Source organism: Typopeltis vanoorti, chromosome 3 (genome assembly GCF_054136105.1).
Source record: "Typopeltis vanoorti isolate ZY-2024b chromosome 3, IOZ_Tvanoo_1.0, whole genome shotgun sequence".
NCBI lineage: Eukaryota > Metazoa > Arthropoda > Arachnida > Uropygi > Thelyphonidae > Typopeltis > Typopeltis vanoorti.
Window position 1 is genome coordinate 6187501 of NC_143551.1, and position 18360 is coordinate 6205860.

Here is an 18360-nt window from a genome sequence, read left to right on the forward strand (position 1 = left end):
GATGATGCTATTTGGCTTGAAAGACCTCGATTCGAATCCCATCTAGGACGCGAAGAACGTTTATTAGGGCTTCTCAACAGAAGTTGTAAGGATTTTCCCTCCCGAAAACTCGTTTTTCATCCCGGAAAGCAGCCAATCTGCCCATTAGAACGCGCGGTGTTAACAGACGTAATATCACTGGTCTCATCGTCTGAATTGCTTCCGCAGTAAAATCCAAATAAACCAAACCAAACGTCTGAAACAGTCGTCCATGTGGGTTTCCCAAGGAGTTCAATCCACAGATCTTCATGTCAGATTCTTTAAGAACTTCTTGCTCATCCGAGGTTCTAGAGTACGATAAGTTCACCAAATTCACGTGGATGGGTTTTCATTAAAAATCTCTAAGACCCTTTTGAAACATAACACCATCTCATGCATCATTACAAATGAAGTGCTCGTTTCTTATTAATTTGTTGAGCTGTTCTAGCTTACGTGTGGGAGATTATTCTATTGTGAAACTACCCGGTTTTTAACCAATTCGAGAAGAGAAGAGAAGTGCAAGTGCAAGTGTCTCGATTGCAAGGCGTTGCCAATGATGATGATGAAGAAACTTCATCATAAATCCTTTTAAAATAAAAGTGCATCTAATACAAAATAAAGCATGAAATTACTTCACAATAGTGTTTCAGTTTATGCGTCGAGTACGAAGTTCTTAGGTGTCGTGTGTTTATTTTGAAAGAACTTTTTCATGAAAATAAATCTCAAATTAACACCCGAAACAAAAGCAAATATTGTACAGAACAAATCGAAATATTTCTACTCACCGCAATCTCTCGCCATCGTTTTGTTGAAGGCGTTATCGTCAGCCCACGTTTCAGCCAGTATTAAAGCAAGCACGCAAACAAACCTCATCTTGATCCGGAGATGTCCCAAGAAAGAATAGCAATTCAGACTCTCGCCACCGTAATATATGCAAACCGCCAGCAAAATATAAACGATGGGAATTACATACTTCATTAAGAACGGATGTTTTGAGTTCATTATTTGGGCAAGCAATTACGGCAACGTATTATTACGAGACATCTTTAATGACCATTTTCGAAATGAAATTTTCCTCTCGATGAATCCAATTTCTTTCGTATGACCTTCAGGAAATGCTGAAATCATCGCCAGAACATGTTTCGGTAGGGAGTGGCTTCGTTTTCGTTTTAATCGTCAAATAAATGCCTGATTCAGAACAAAACAAAACAGCTCTATAATAACCCGGAAGTCCGATGTCAAAGCATCCACCACCTGCCTTCTTTCCTCAGTTGACCACATTTATCGAAAAGAAACTGCCAATTAAGAGGGGTTTCCTGTACGGTATTCTACCGCAATCTTTCCCAGTGCTGCTAATGTGTATGATTTTCATTTGAGCTCATTTTCTAGTTGGTATTTCGTATTTACAGCACCGACCTGAATGTTTTCCTTCTTCGTTTTTCAGTAGAATGTCCGCTATTCAGTAGTTTATTTAATGACCAGTTTGCAAACAGATCGCATACACTTTCTAAGATGGATTCTTTAAAATCAAACATCAGACAATTTTTTTTTTGTATTCGGGAATTTCAGAGCATTAAATACATTGTGTGCTCTACAACGCATACCTTAACAAGAAGTTCTTTTTTTGCTTATCATTGCAAACTGTAATTTATTATTTCAATGAAATGAGTTATAGGGAATAAACTACGTTTCTAAACGCCGATAAAAGACTTCAGCATAAACGTGTGCGTGTGCGTAGATTTCTTTTGAAGATATCCATTGCGTCATAGACTAGAATGATTCAGTGATGATGCTATTTGTTGGAGAAATGAAAACCTTCCATGGAGACCATTATCAAGAATCATTTCTCCACAGAACTAATCCCTCCGCACTTAGGATGCAAAACATTAAAAAATCAATGATGTCGAGAAAACAAATTACGCTACATCCTCTTTCCAATCGAGTTGTCGAATGCTTAGACATGTAGGACACTTAGAGAATGTAGGACACTTAGAGAATGTAAATGTAGGACACTTAGAGAATGTCGAATGCATCATCCGAGCTTGAGGTTTGGTCTAAAATTATTTCTACTGGGATGGAGTTGGACGTTTGGTCGTAGTGTGCCTGGAAGGATGAAGGAAGATAGACGTGAAACACTTTTAAAATATTCCATTCTACCTAGCAGTTTTACGCAACAGACTCACTTCTCTTTCCACACAACATGCTTCAAGTCGATGCAGTGTTAAGGTTTGAGAAAAATAAATTGAAAGAAAACTCGATCGAAACCAAAAGAACACCTTTGAAATGAAATGAAATGTCGAATGCGAGACAGGCTAGTGCGTCATTTGTGCTACATGGACGGGGTGGTCATGGTGAAGAAAAATGCACCAAATAGCGAACTCGCATTATCAAAATTGGGTAGAAAGGATCTAGAAGTGTGTAAAGTGTGGGCAAAGCAGAACCAGATCGGTATGGAGCATGTGACTTTAGGTTTCTGAGAAATACACTCCATAGCTCTGATTTGATTTCGAGATTAAAATATGATTTTCATTTGGGAGGAGTTTGAAATGCTCTCGAATCAGCACGGGCGAAGAGGCACTTACATTAAGCCTGTTGTTGCGTATATTGCACAGTCAAACTCTTTCTCTCTTGTAGCATGAAAACTCGAGTTTTTGGGAGGAAAACCCCTTCACATGAAACCAATCAACCGATCTTCTGTGGAAAGGAATATAAAAATGGTTCGCCTCTTGGATAAGTGTCGAACTCAGATCTTTCCAACCGAAGTCGCGAAATCCTTCTGCTGCTCTAAGAGGAACATTAATTGGAATAAATTCTCCAAACCATCACTATTTTTTCGTTGAATATTAGGTCAGGTTGCTTCTTGGACAAAGATCCACTAATGATAATAAATTTGAATACATTCTGCATCCCAACTGATAACTGAGTCCCATTTATATTCTTTCTGGTTTCTTTTGTTCCGGAGAACTCAATTTTAGTTTTTTTTTTAAATTATTTTTAGAACATTTTGACGTGTGCAAAATCATTATAACGTACTCCCATCGTGGTAAATCCAGTAGGCTGTGTGTGTGTGTGTGGAGACCCAGACCAAACTCATTGGATCACCTGTTGTTGAGCGTTTTTTTTACGTTATCTTAGTTCATTTTTTGTTTATTTAAGATATTTTAGTTCATTTAAGTTCATTTTAGTTTTAGTTAATTTACGATACTTTCTTCTTTGATCCCACTTCGTTTCGTCACAAGAAGTTCACTGTGTTTTTGTAAATTGTGGCACAAATACCTGCTGTTTATCCACTGCATTCAAGCAATCTTTTGATGAATTTCCATTCTGCACGATATGAGAATTATGTTTACTGTGTCTAGAATTTTATATTACAAATGCTGGACACTTTCTCCAAAAGAAATAAATTCTTACATATAATGAATATTTCTATCAAAAGTTAAAAAAAAAAGAGGTATATAAGTTTGTCTCTTATTTATTTATTAATTATTACTATTATTATAAAATTTATATATATTTAATTATTATTATTATTATTATTATTATTATTATTATTATTATTATTATTATTATTATTATTATTATTATTATTATTATTATATCCTCAGATAAGCTTACATATAAGCTTCGAGGATGAAAGCAAAAAAAATAGTTCTCATCCAAGATGTATCATATGTAACCAAATGCATGTAATGTACGTATTGCATGAAAAAAAACCAATGTACATAATGTAAATATCACATTTAAACAAATGATGTAATGTATATAATAATTGTAACAAATGTATGTAATGTAAAAAAAAATTCTTTAAAAGTAAATCATGAGTTTACACCATATGTTTGTGAAAATAAGGACACATAATATTCAGATTGCATATGTGTAAATACTGTTGTATAATCACACCTTTTCAAACTTGACAAAAAAAATAGTAAACTACAACATGTAATATTATACAACTTATGTAACTCTGAACAATATAATTGTAAATTATTATTATGATTGTTACATAAAAAAATAAAAAAAATCAGTTATCATCATTACTATTTAAATCTCATTATATATAGCACAAAGAGCTGAATCTTATAAAATAATATACTGAATAGATGATCATTGTACATATGTAAATATTTGAAAGAACAATAAAAAAAATATAAAAAAAATTGACACTTCCAAGGAGTTTTATAAAATTAAATAATTTTATAAAATATTATTAAAAATTATTATTATTATTATATTATTATGGCTATATATAATTACAATTATATCATTATTATATTTATTATTATAATAAATTATTATTATTATTATTATTATTATTCACCAACTGAAACACGTTAAAATAAGATATTATTCAAACAACAATTTGATTGGTTAAAATGAGCAATTCAGATTCTACCCAAGAATCTAAGAATAGTCTGTCAGGTAGCATCGTAAAATATGAACTGTTTCAAGTAATGTTCATATGGGGTCACTTTATCGATGTCTTGTAAATATGGATAGCTTCTTTGAAATAACTGGACCAAGAACATCTATAATAATAATAATAATAATATATAGTATTATACTACAATGTGAAATAAGTATACATATCTTGCAAAATTCCACAGACTTATGGAAAATCTCTCCTGCTTCTAACATAAGGATCATACTGAGCTTAAACTCATTTACACTCTTAGCATTCACAAGATACCTAGGCAATGCATTCCACTCTTCACGTAAAAAAAACACTTCTCACCCTTTTATTTGCCACTTCCTTGTGCAATTTCCAGGGATGGACTCTAGTTCTCGCCCATTCCTCATTTTCTACAATCTGAAAAATCTCTCTCTCGTATCCATCCTGTAAATACCTCTGAAGAGCTTAAACGTCTCAATCATATCATCCCTTCTACCAGCCAAACTCTGCAGATTACGACTTCAATCTATCCTCACATCCCGAGTCCGTCTCTGCACCCTTTCCAAAACATCTTCATCACCTCTAAACTCCAGTGACCAGATCTGAGCACAGCAGTCCAAATTTGGCCTGATCAGAGATTCATACAATGAAAGGAGTACAATTTCATCTCTGATGGTTAATGTTCGTTCAGCAATCCTCTGAGTTGTCGTAATCACCTTTTCAACATGCCCCTGACATTTAAAATTTTGAATCACCATAACATTAAGATTCCTTTCTTCTTTAACTTCTTAAGGAGTCTTTTGGGATCTGTAGTATATGATCTGCAGAAACTTTATATTCAGCAGCATAAATTGCATTTCCTACTGATCTGCCGACGCTTTCAGCTGATTAAGATATCCTGAAAAACCACTGCAGCACTACTCTCAGTAACTCTCCCCCCCCCCCCCCCCAAGCTTCACGTCATCCGTAAAGAATTGAATTTCAGTGACGACATCATTGCGATAAAGAAAGAAAAATGTTTGCATTTCATTTGAAAACACGTTAGTTACTTAAATACACTTTTTTTTTTATAAAACAAGCAAAATTCATTAGGCTCTATAAAATAATGATTAGGCAAAGAACAAACGTCTGTTCAGTCATATTTTTTATTTTATTTCTCTGTTAGCAAATCTCATAATATTTGGTATTCAGATTTTCCAATAATTTAGTGAGTTGCACAAATTGCAGTAGCAAATTTCGTGTAAAGTGTGTAAGCCAGAAAATGCATTTCATAAACTGTGCAGCTCGATCGGTAATACGACGTGTCATCCTTAAAATGACTTTGGTTAGCCTGTCTCATAAGGACTCTTATTATTATTATTATTATTATTATTATTATTATTATTATTATTATTATTATTATTATTATTATTATTTTATTCACATAATTGATACACAGCTAAAACAAGATATCATTTAAACAACAGTTTGATTGGTTAAAACAGCAATTCAGATTCTACCCAAGAAGCTAAGCATAGTGTGTCAAATCCCGTCGTAAAATATGGACTGTTCCAATAATGCTATTTTTTGTAGGTCATATGGGACCACTTAGGTGATGTTTAATTCTTGTAAATATTTGAATAGTTTCTTTGAAGTTGTACCAAACTTCAAAGAAAATGGTTGGCAGGCTGTGTTTAAGCCACAGCCTGCCAACCATTGTCAGATGTCGAGATTTAGTAATTTTTTCCAGTTCTTTGTTGTTAATGTTGTTATTACTGGGTTCTGCGATGTCAATAATCCTAACCTGTCGATGTTCGATAATTGTGATGTCAGGTCTGTTGTGTTCCAAATGCCGATCAGTTTGTATTCTCAAGTCCCAGAGAATTTTTGCTGTTTTGTTTTCCAATACAGTCTTTATTTTATGCCACCAGTCATCAGAAGTAGGAAAGCCATATTTTTTGCACAAATGAAAATGAATTATTTTGGCCACTTGATCATGGTGGTATTTATTGTCAGTTTGAGCTATTTTGCTGCAGGCACTGATTAGATGTTCTACAGTCTCATCTTTCTGATCGCATAATCTGCATTTTCTGTTATTATTGATGCACATATCGGTTATTTTGTTGTTCCATTTTGTGATCGGATTTGTTTTCTGTTGCTTTAAGAAGGAACTCTTGTGTAATTGCTTGAATCGTTTGCTCAACGATATTGTTGATGTAATTTTTTTTAAGAAACTGATTTCTTCTTCTTCAACAGTCATTCACTTGCAGAAAACCCCCACCACTTGTTTTTCTTCGTCGGTACAACCGGTCAACATCACTTCGTAGTTGAAATGCATGATGCATAATCATTAAGCTTTCTAGTTTTGCGGTCCAGTTTGACTAAGTCTTCTTTGGTCCAATCTATTATGTGTATCGGATCACTGGTATAGCCCGAGCGTTCATTGCTTCAATTGTGTTTAATCGAGCCTCCCTAACTCAGTCGGTGTGGACGAAGTTCTTTGATCGGAAAGACTTGGTTTCGGTTCCAGTCCGAAACGTGAGGGACCTTTATCTGGTCTATTTTACTAAAGGTGAGTTAGCCGCTCTCATACGCAGGTATGCTTTTTGTTTTCACCCGGAAACTCGGGTTTTTCATCCTCCAGAACATATAAACCAGTCCATTGAACATACACAGATCTACAGTCATAAAATACATACTTAATCCCTCATTAGGAGGGCTCAACTCGTCGTAAGGGACGGAAGAGGAAAGAGGCAACCTCAATACAAAATAAATAAATTTGTGTTTAATCCTTTTAGTTTTATTTTCACAACATTTCTAACTCTTTTGATGTATTTTGATGTTGCCTGTTGTTTAACTTTCAAGTGGATATTATCACTGCTTCTAGCATTCCTAGGTATTTATTGTGTTTGTTAGCAGTAATTGCTTTCATATACATCTCTTGATCAAAACAAAACTGCTAGTGTCATTAATTTTTCCTCGTTTAATAGATAAAATTGCGCATTTATCTAAACCAAATTGCCTGAAAATTCGAAATGTATCCAGTAAAGAGTCTATTCCGGGCAGGCCGATTTTCCATATAACTTCAAGTCATCCAAATACAACAGATGGGAAATTTTAATATTACATTTAGGAATTTCATATCCAAGTTTTGTTTTGTTCAGAATCGTAGATAAAGGTATCAAAGAAATGTTGAACAGAAATTATATCACCTTGAAAATTCCAAGTTTAATGCTATTACTCCGAATCGTTCATTATTGACTATTAAAGTTGTTTTCCATGACTTCATAGCAGCAGCCAGAAAGTAACATATGTATTTGCTAATTCCAAATATTTGTATGATTTTAGGATCCAGAGGAGTGTGGGAGGGAATCGCATGCTTTCTTATAGTCTATCCATGCCATGTTTAAGCTAGTTTTTCGTCTTTTTGAATTTCTGAGAATCATTTTATTAATAAGGACCACAACAAATAATTAAAATAAGAAACTATAACACATTTTAGGAATGTTAGTCAAGTGAGTAATATTTATTATCCGACTAGTTTCACCGATTTTTGCTATCGGCATCTTCAGGGATACAATTGGTAAGCGATATGAAGGTACCAGACTAGGTTTTAACTGACAGTTCTAATTCATACAAAATTAGTATTGTGCGAGACAATGCACGTGTCTCGGGAACATGATTTGTTTGTTACGAGACATGATGCAATTGGCGTGAAAGTTCATTTCTTTGATGTTTAGTGATCTAATTAAAGTTTTCCAAATTTCCGGTAAGATTAGACCTTGATTCTTATTTAGGTTTCCTGTTGAACGGGCGACCATAGAAGCCTCCTTGAAGGTTCTGGAATGGTAGTTCTCTTCTATATAGGGCATATCCCACTCAATAAGATGGTTGGTAGAGGCAAAGTGGAAGAAAGGCCTGTGATATCTTGTCTCTTGTTTCCAACATAGCCTATGTGCTCCTTCTGTCTCGTTTCGAAGTTTCTAGAGGTCTGACCAATGTAATTAACACCACAGGAACAAGGTATATTATATACTCCAGATTACTTGTAGAATGGATGAGGGTCTTTCGGTGATCTTAAAAATTTCCGAATAGTATTGACCGGCTTGAATGCTCCTCTAATGTTGTGTGGTTTTAGAAGGATAGCCAATTTTTTGGAAATGCTGCTGACAAATGGAATAGTTATTGATGTATTGGGTGTCATCACCTTGTCTTTGTGGTATATCCGAAAAGAGAATCTTGTTGCAGAGTCTTTTTGGATAACCATTTAAGGATAGCTCTCTGGATATTGTAGTTAATTCTTCTTGTAGGTCATCTTGGTCTGTGGTGTACTGTATAGCTCTTTTCTTAAGCATACGGATAATGCTAAGTTTCTGGGATATATGATGTGACGAGTTGAAATGGAGGTAACGTCCAGTATTTGTAAGTTTTCTATACACAGACAGGTTGATACTGTTATTGGTTTGCTTCTTTATTAGGATGTCTAGGAATGGAAGTTTTTCATCTTTTTCAATTTCTAATGTGAATCTGATGGTATGGTGGAAACTATTGATTGGTTGAGATAATCCATTAGTTCTTCTTTCTTATGATTCCAAATGATAAAGATGTCATCTAAATATCTGTACCAAGTTTTAGGTTTTGGGGTAATTTGAGATAAGATTTTATCTTCTAGGTCCTCCATGAATAAGTCAGCACAAGAAGGAGGGAGGGGGATACCCATGGCTAATCTGGTAAATTGTTTGTAGACGGTTTTTTGCCAAATGAAATAGTTCGAAGTTAAACAATGATTGAACAAAGTAGTGATGTTTCTTGGGAACAAGTTGTCCAAGATGTCGATGACTTCCACAACTGTTTGTAAACAGAGATGTGACGTCCAGGCTTGCTAGTATATCATCTTGAGAGATAGGAATTTTTTTTAATTTTTTAATAAAATGTTGTGAGTTTTTGATATAAGTATCCGATTTGTGAATGTGTTGTTGTAAAATCTTGGCTAGATATTTGGACAGTTAGTAAGTTGGAGAATAGATTTATCATTCCAGTTTATCATTCCACATAATTGTTTATTGGTGTCGTTATGGTTTTTTTGCGTAGGATCTGTACTCAGAACGTCATAGACAGACGTGTCTGATAATAGATTGTTAATTTTCTCTTCATAATCTTTTGTATTCAAGATAATAACAGTATTATTGCCTTTGTCAGCGTTAAGTATGATGATGTCTTATTGTTCTTTAATTAAAGAATAATAAAGACATCATCATATTTCAGTGCACATACAGCTTATACAGAGACCATAATATTAACAGAAACTTCCCTGACCAACGAGGAGCTTTCACTCTACAACATAAACATTGATCCCGACAGCTTCCAAATGTCCAGTTGTTGTTGTTGTAAAAAAAAGTAAATGTGGAGGGGGGGTTAATGTTTACATTAAACAAAAATACACAGTGCGCTAGCTAAATGAAATTTCCGACAACCGAAAACATTGCCTCAAGCTAGGGAACTCTATCAACGGACACAGTTCAATACTGAACTCTGTTTGTATGTCACCAGAGGAAAATCCTGAACTCTACCTGGAAGCAGAAACCTGGCTAATAAAAATAAATAACAAAAAAAAAAACAGCCTATAATTATCGCAGGAGACATGAACATTAACACCCTAAACGCCGAATCAAGCATAACCACAGCTTATTTAGATGTATCATCCCCCTTTGGGTGAACAGCAACCATTTTATCTCATTCGAGAGAGAAAATGATGGATGAAAACGCAATCCTGTAGTAGGCCAGATTAACGTTCGTGTCAGAGGAAACAGACTTTTGCCCGCAACTGTTTAAAGAAAAACTAGCAGATCGCTATTTTGTGTCTTAGGTTCAGGAATAGCTGATGAAAGATTCTTTCTTCGTTCAATTCGCAAAGCGATTCGAATTGATAACTCTAACTCCTCTCCGGCTTGATGAAATTTCCTATTTAGGACCTGCATTAAAATTTGAATTAAATTCAATGTTGATTTCAATATCAACTCTGGTTTTTATTTTATTTTATTTTAATTCTTTGCTATTGTTATTATCTCATTTGTTTCATGGTTCCTTTATATGCACCGATTAAGATGATATGTAGTAATTTTGTTTTCTTTACCACCTGGCGCCATCTGTTGGAAGAAAAATGTAATATATATATTATAAATGCTTAAAAATAAAAAGTTGTTTCTCTGTTTTTTCGTATTTCATTCTTGCGAATGTAACATCATGCAGATAAATGCAGTGGGAAAGAATGAGGAGGAGGAAGAGGAGGTACTCATAGCAAGTGAGCAGGAGGTGTATGAGGCATTAAGCAAACTTGAGGTTAATAAAGCAGTAGAGCCCGTGGCATATCACCAAGTGTTTTGAAGGGATGTTCTAGGGAGTTAGCAACACCTTTGACATAACTGTTTAACATGAGTATTGCATTTGGCCGAATTTCAAAGGGGTGGAAAGAGGGTGAAGTCATTCCTCTGCTTAAGGGAGGTGATAACACTAAAGGTTGGAATTATAGTCAAATCTGTGCGTCTGGAATCGTCGTTAAAGTGTTAGAGAAGAAAATCAGGACCACGATTCAGAATTGGGTTGATAACAGTAACAACCTATTTTATGGTCAGCATGGATTTACTGAAGAAGATCGTGTTTTAGCATCTGCTTACTTATTATAAGGTGATAAAGGCATTGGATGAAGGTGATGCATACACAGTGATATATTTTGATTTTGCAAAGGTCTTTAATAAATTGTCACATGACAAGTAGTAATTAAATTGGTACGATTGTAGCTGAACAGTAGATTAGTGCATTGGATCAGAGACTGACTATCTGATAGGTATCAGCAAGTTGTGTAGGGTAGTGATATCCCAGAGGAGGAAAGTTACTAGTGCTGTACCCCAAGGATCTGTTTTGTACCGTTTCTGTTTAACTTGTATGTTAATGATCTCTGGTGAGTTTGAATGGTGATATGCAGTTGTTTGCAGTTGATTCAAAGTTGGGGAGAGCTATCAGGAGTGGAACAGATGTGGCTTTGCAAGAGGACTAGAACGAGTTCGCTAAATAGGCAAGTGATTGAAGTCAACAGTTCAATGTCGCAAAGTGTAAAATTTTAAAATTTGGGAAGCAAAGATGAGATGCAAGTGATACAATTAGTAGAAATATCTTGGAGAAAGTGGTGAGGGATCTGGGAGTGATTATGGATTAAGACCTAAAATTAAGACATTGCTAGAATCGTGAAGACAGAACAATGGATTATGGTAATGGTGCGGAGGATACTGACGCATAGAAGCAAGGATGTTATGGTTTCACTGTATAAGGCTTTGATTAGGTCACATACGGACTACTGTGCATCGTTTGGTCACCTAGTTTTCAAAATGATGAGGAGATATCGGGAAATGTCCAGAGATATTTCACTAAGGTAGTTTCTAGTCTCGGTAATATTGAGTATAAAGATAGATTGAGAATGTAAAAGCTGCAGAGACTGTTAGATGAAAGGAGGAGGATGGGTAGGATATACGTGTATACATATACGTTATTAAAGGGTTATTTATGTGGATGAGGTTTTTCATAGAATGGAAAAAAAAAGAGGTCATCCCTGTAAGTTGCATAAGGTGGATGTGAGCAAGGAGATAAGGAAACATTTGTTGCATGGAGAGGGGTGGGTGAATGGAATGCATTGTGAATGCGAAGACGGTGATTATGCTTAAGGCACGGAATGACGAAGTGTTTGTTGATAATTGAACCTCCCTTGAAGAGTCTCTTGACTCTATGGAGTGCCTTCTGATGATAAGAATAAAAAAATAATATTTATTTTGCTTATGTATTATGTACTTACAACACATATTTTATAACACATTATAATATTAACAATGATGATCATACTAATTTTTTTATACATATGGATTATATTTAGATTAATAATGGCAACTGTAACTGGTAATTTAGAGTTACTTACAACACATATTTTATAACACATTATAATATTAACAATGATGATCATACTAATTTTTTTATACATATGGATTATATTTAGATTAATAATGGCAACTGTAACTGGTAATTTAGAGTTACGGTTGAACAAAATTGCATTTTGTACTTATTGCATTTCATTTAAGTCTATGAGGCAAGTACGGTGTGTATTTATCGTTCACAGTATGTCCTTAAGGCCCTTTTCCGGCTATTGAAGTTTGCAAGGATTTTGTGTTCAAAAGGTAATTTGTTTATCACGTCTGGGATGTAGAAGTTTCGCGTGGCCTTTCCGTAGTGATTATTGTATTTATATGTGATATAATTAGTAGTCTGAGGTCTTGTTATACGGTATGTATTTCTGACTGTCCTGTAGTTGGCATCGAAATAATGTTTTAGCAAGGCTGCATAGTGACATAAATGTTTTGCTGTCAGTATTTTGTGTTCTGACATTGCAATGTTTATAAGGTTTCTCTCTTTGTTCCCAAAAGATCAGTTTTGTCATTTTGTACTGTAGCAACATTAATCTATTTAATTTGTAGGGAGCGCAGAAAGCATACGTTGTTATAGCATATCTTCGTATATTTTGGCATAGTGCTTTGTATATTAGTGTTTTTAGGGGAACTATGTCTTTTAACCTGTAGAGTTTGCCAATTATTGTTCGGAGTTTGTTGCGTAGATGGTTTATGTGGCTATTCCAGTCATATCTGCATTGAAGTAAATTCAATGTAAAAAGATATGGTAATAATAATAATAATACCTGTGCTAGTTTGCCCCCGAAAAGTGCAAAGAGTGTTATCGTTTACCTGACATGTCTATCAACTTTTCCCGGCTTTTCTGAAAATGGCGTGTTTCAGTTATTCTAATAAATAATTCATCTTTCTTTGTTTTAATTCCTGCAATGTTTTTTCGATATCCTAGATTTAATTAAAAAATCCAGTAAATTAAATTTCGCAAATGTGTTTAATTATAGAATGAAGTAGATGAATAAGTATTTATTATCCTTCAACTTCTTTAAGACGTTTATATTTTTTAAATCGCTAAAATATGTTAGACTATAAACTTTTTCATCAATTCATTAGTAGAGAATTTTAAGTGCTTCCATTACATTGTAAGTGGGCTGAGGTATTCAACGTGGAATTTTTAAGCCTCTCAGACCTTGCCAATAAGCAAATTGAACCCCCCCCCACCCATTTTCCACGAATGACAGAGAGAGAGAGAGAGAGAGATTTGAAATCCGGAAGATATAAATATACTGAGAATAAAGACAATAAAAAAGAGTTCGAAAATTAAAAGAAAGCGGAAACTAAAAGAAATTGCTAATTAAAGAAATAGAATTTTAGTCCGGCGTGATCATTTATGAGTAAAGAAGACTGATAGCCAAATACGAAACTGCAGCGTGGTATAAATGGAACAATGTGGTATAAAAGTGCAGTGAATAAAGGAAAATAAGGTTGACGGTAAATGTGTTTTGAGATAACATGGAATTTAGTTTTTATTTTTAATTAGAGAGGGAAAGGGAAAAAAGAAATTTAAGAGTACATTATATATATATATATATATATATATATATATATATATATATATATATATATATATATATATATGTTGACTTACATAAACAGAAACGTTTATATTTGGGACCTGAAGTTACTTTTAGCCATTTATCTATGATCAACGAGTTTTTATCTTGTTTCTTACACAAAAATGGTATTGAATGTATCGATATGGTGATTTATTATAAACTCTGAACGTTGGTGTAAAAATAATTCAGATTTATTGAACTACAAATATTTAACTTACTCATCGCATTGTTAAATAAATACAAATATTTTACACATCTGAAAGACGTTGAATATTTCATTACATTGTACAAATTTTCCACCTCTCTCCAATAGAGAGTTGATCGTAGACTTCTGAACAATCAGGAAACAATTTATTCTTTCATTCTATCGGTGGTGGACTCTTTGGATCTGAGAGATTTCTGAAATGAGAAAGTGAAACTCAGTTATTCTTTGGTAAAAGATTCTGAAAATATTCTTTTAAATTTAATTATCTAAATGATAGAAATACGTAAAAATTATTCAAAGAACATTTTCGAAATTTGCTCAGGAAATAAAATTTACGAATAATGCACTCAGTTATTTCAATGATGACCTCTTCTCTCTTTCATCAATAATAATAATAATAAAATACAAACTTATTTAATACTGACCATTTACAAACAAACTTACGTTATAGCCTACTAGTTTCGCCAGCAAACTGTTTGGCTTTTTCAAGGCGTTTATGGAAAGGCATAAAAACTGGTAAACGCAAATTGAAAGGAACATAAAAAACGTTGCAAACCAGCTAGTAGCTCAGGTTACACGTTCGGGTGAGAGAGAGGACTTATTGTTCTTCTTCATTATCACGCACGGGAGTTTGTTGTAAACGCGTAATGTGATTACTGGCTAGCTGTAATTCAGATTGATTGAGAGAGAGAGAGGATCAGGTTTTTCCACGAACTGTTTAGGATTGCACCCTGATTCCTGTTAAGGTTTCCGCCGGTTTTACCTCAACAGAAATCAGAAAACACAGAAAAAAAAATCCTGACGCATCAGATCGTTCGCTGGAAAAACGAGACTGCAGCATTGGTTGAATGCAAATCATTATCCATTCAATTCTACTTTTCCTGCATGTTTGCGACATTTCTTCGATCGTGCTGAGTTGTTTGTATCAGAAGTAGGCATCTTATACCTTTTCACAATGAGAAGAAGAGGAAAACGTTTTACCATTCCGCAGCGAGGAGGGAGAATATTCAGCTGTTTAGACGTTGGCTCACTAGCCAGTATTCAAGCTGTCACTTTCTTTTTCCGGTAGATGGCGGCAGTGTATGAAGAAGTAAAAATTCCCTTGTTACCATGGTATGTTCGATATTGTATTCCCATTCAATAAATAACCAAACAAAACTTGGGAGATATTTTGAATGAGACTCACCTATGCAGCTAAAGATGATCCGCACTTCTGAAAGAAAAAAAAAATTCTAAGTTTTTCACTAAACAAAAATGTTTTCATTTTAAAATGAAATTAAATGTTTTAATAAAGTCTACTAAGTCTTTGCTGATGTATGGTTTGATAAAAGGAAGCTTAGGAAACGAGATTAACAAGAAATCAGAGGTCGTCGCTTCTCTCTACAACGATTACTGCGCTTACCTCGTAAGCCATGCGCATCATCGTCATAAACTCGTCTTCCGTGAATTTGTTCTTTGACAACATGCACCGCTTGGCCTTCAGAATGGACTGCAAGGAAAGAAAGCACCTCGTAAGGGCATCATATTTTTTTAGCATAGAAAAAAAAACTCAGCATAATCGAAAACTAACATCAAAATGGGAATTAAATTTTCTTACATAAAGAAAAAGACAAGAGAGAGAGAGAGAGAGAGAGAGAGAGAGAGAGAGAGAGAGAGAGAGAGAGAGAGAGAGAGTATTGTTCTTCGTTCTAAGAGATGAAAATGACGTCCCCTTACTTCGGAAACCCCACTCCCTGCTTTAATTCCTTCGCACAGATGTTCCACTAGGTGCGTAATGTTAGCGATCCTCCTGCCCTCTATTTCCCGAACGCACACTTTCCAATCTGCGAAGGCCTAAAAAAAATAAATTAAAATTAAAACAAAATAAAAATACTGGAGGAATCAGCTTAAACGACATCGAATTAAGTCATCGCAACACTCCTGATGAAATTGAAACATTAATTTTAATCATCTGTTAAACATATGTTAATAATATCTATCAGTCAATTTTAACAGCACTCTTAATGTTAACATTAAAATGTAATGCGTTATTTATATATTCAAGTGAAAAATAATACCACAGTCTAGTTTTCGGGAAGCATTGTTGTGAGATTGGGAATCTGATATGATAAATCGTTACAACACTTTTTGTTTAAAGAGATAGTTCAAATGTTGGAATTTAAACTGAAATTAATTAATGGTAGCACAGCAAAAGGAACAAGAACTAAAGGCAACATAGGTGACAAGGTAATATTTAAACTCAATTTCGTAGCAAATATTGAAACACAGTGCATGACCTACCTCCAAACCGATATGCTGCAGAATGCAAGTTATGAGTTCGTGATCAGAATCTGCAAAAAACAAAACCAAAACCTGTTACACAGTTGTACTGAAACAACGTTCATTTAAATAATCGTTTCATTTTAGGAGAGTGTGAAAAACAGAGCTCAAGTGATTTAATTGTCCGGTTATTCTTCTGTGCTTGAGAATAGCCAACGAGTAGCTGATGATGTCGCAAGGCGAGTTGGATTCTGTCAATAAATGAACGTGTTCCGTTGGCTTGTTTGTATCGCGAAAAGGATGAACTGCAGCTTCTGGAAGTTCCAATACTCGCTTCGGAGACTCGGAACGAGGTGAGTCGAGATCACAGTTAGCAAGGAATGGGCCAAGAAAATATAAAAATTCAAATCTAGCATGTACGTTGCCTACAGAAAATATGCTATGAATGATTAAAAAAAAAAAAGGAATATTAATATGTAACCATTGCAAATTCTAGCTAAATGTTTTATTACTACTTTCTTATTATTTTTATTGCTACTTATTACTGTTTCATTATGATTTTCCGAATTCACTTATTTAAATCAATAAACTAGATGTATTCATATATGTAGATGCGATGAACGGCAAAAAGTTACGGCGAAGAAAAATCTTCCCCAGTACGTAAAATCTGGAAATGTTGGAGTTTGGTGATGTTCCGCGCGTGCAGCTTTGCTTGTCCATCATTAAGACAAATGATGACATCACGCATCGGACGATAACCGCACTTACATTAACAATCATAATAGGGGAAGTTCTCTCTTCGAGTTCCCCGTCTGAATGGTTCGGTAGGCACCTGATTTTGCCTCCGACTCAGGCATCCCCAAACTAGAGAAGGGTTTTCCCACTGCAAACTTTATAACGAGAAATTCAAGACCGCTTCATCCGAGAGAGAGAAAGTTAAAATAACTGATATCATTGGAACGATAAACGCATCGATTCCTGAATAGAAATTCGCGATCTTACAAAACAAACGAAACCAAAATCGAAGTAAAGATTTTTTCTTACGGCAGTCTCGTTCCATGGTTTTCACGAATGCGTTGTCGTCTGCTCCGATCCCAGCTATCACCCCAGCAACGAAGAGAACAGCCAACATTTTTGTTATCGAGCACCGTTTGTAAGCAAAATATCGCAGAAAATGCCGCGAGTGTAATTTATAGCAAAGTCGAGCACGCAAACAAAAGGGCCCCGAACCAGGCGGAATGGTTAATGTTACGATATTTCGGCATTTTTTTCAATGGCATTGCCTTACTGTTGACGCTAACATTGAAAATATGTTATTCATTGATGTATTTTATATTTGTTTTGTTGTGCATGCGTTTATGCCTTAAAAAATTCTTTAAAAGCGCAAATATTTTATAAACAGAATAAATCAGTTTGGCGATGACGCCTTTCCGCGATCAATAATACAGCATTTGACCTTCGTATTTTATGGGTCATTCCAACAGCAGTAAATATTATGAAGAGGATTTCGGGCGAGCTTGTGACGTATCGAAAAGTATTAAAATCGCATGCGGCTTTAATACTTTGCTTCCTGTAAACACAAAACGACGCCATCTCACTATTTTTCTTGGTCGAATGGGGAAATACAAAACAACATTGACTTGCGTAACGCTTATTGACAATACAAACTTCATTTGCATAAAAAGTAAAATTCTGGCACTCTCTGTTGCAAATCCATTACACTGCTTATTCAAATACGTTACTGCAAGCACAGTCTAACACTTCTAACACATTTTGTCAGGGTTAATTAAATGTATACTTCTTTTTAAGAATATATTATTATTATTATTATTATTATTATTATTATTATTACATTAACTATCCTAGAGTGAAATATATATTTCGTTTATATATATACACAGTTGGGCCAAAATAACGGAAACAGGAAGATATTTAGGAATATAATTTGTT

The 18360-nt window shown here is 34.5% G+C and overlaps 1 protein-coding gene across 1 annotated transcript; it reads right to left on the minus strand.

Annotated features, from left to right (window-relative positions):
- Positions 1 to 15337: 15337 nt before the first annotated feature.
- On the minus strand, positions 15338 to 17542 carry LOC150107884 (uncharacterized). The gene is made up of 5 exons (XM_090415371.1): positions 17455 to 17542; positions 16432 to 16481; positions 15868 to 15984; positions 15554 to 15640; positions 15338 to 15364 (listed from the first exon to the last, which is right to left on the minus strand). The coding sequence occupies exons 1-5, from the start codon at positions 17540 to 17542 to the stop codon at positions 15338 to 15340; spliced, it is 369 nt and encodes a 122-aa protein (XP_090271497.1).
- Positions 17543 to 18360: the final 818 nt, after the last annotated feature.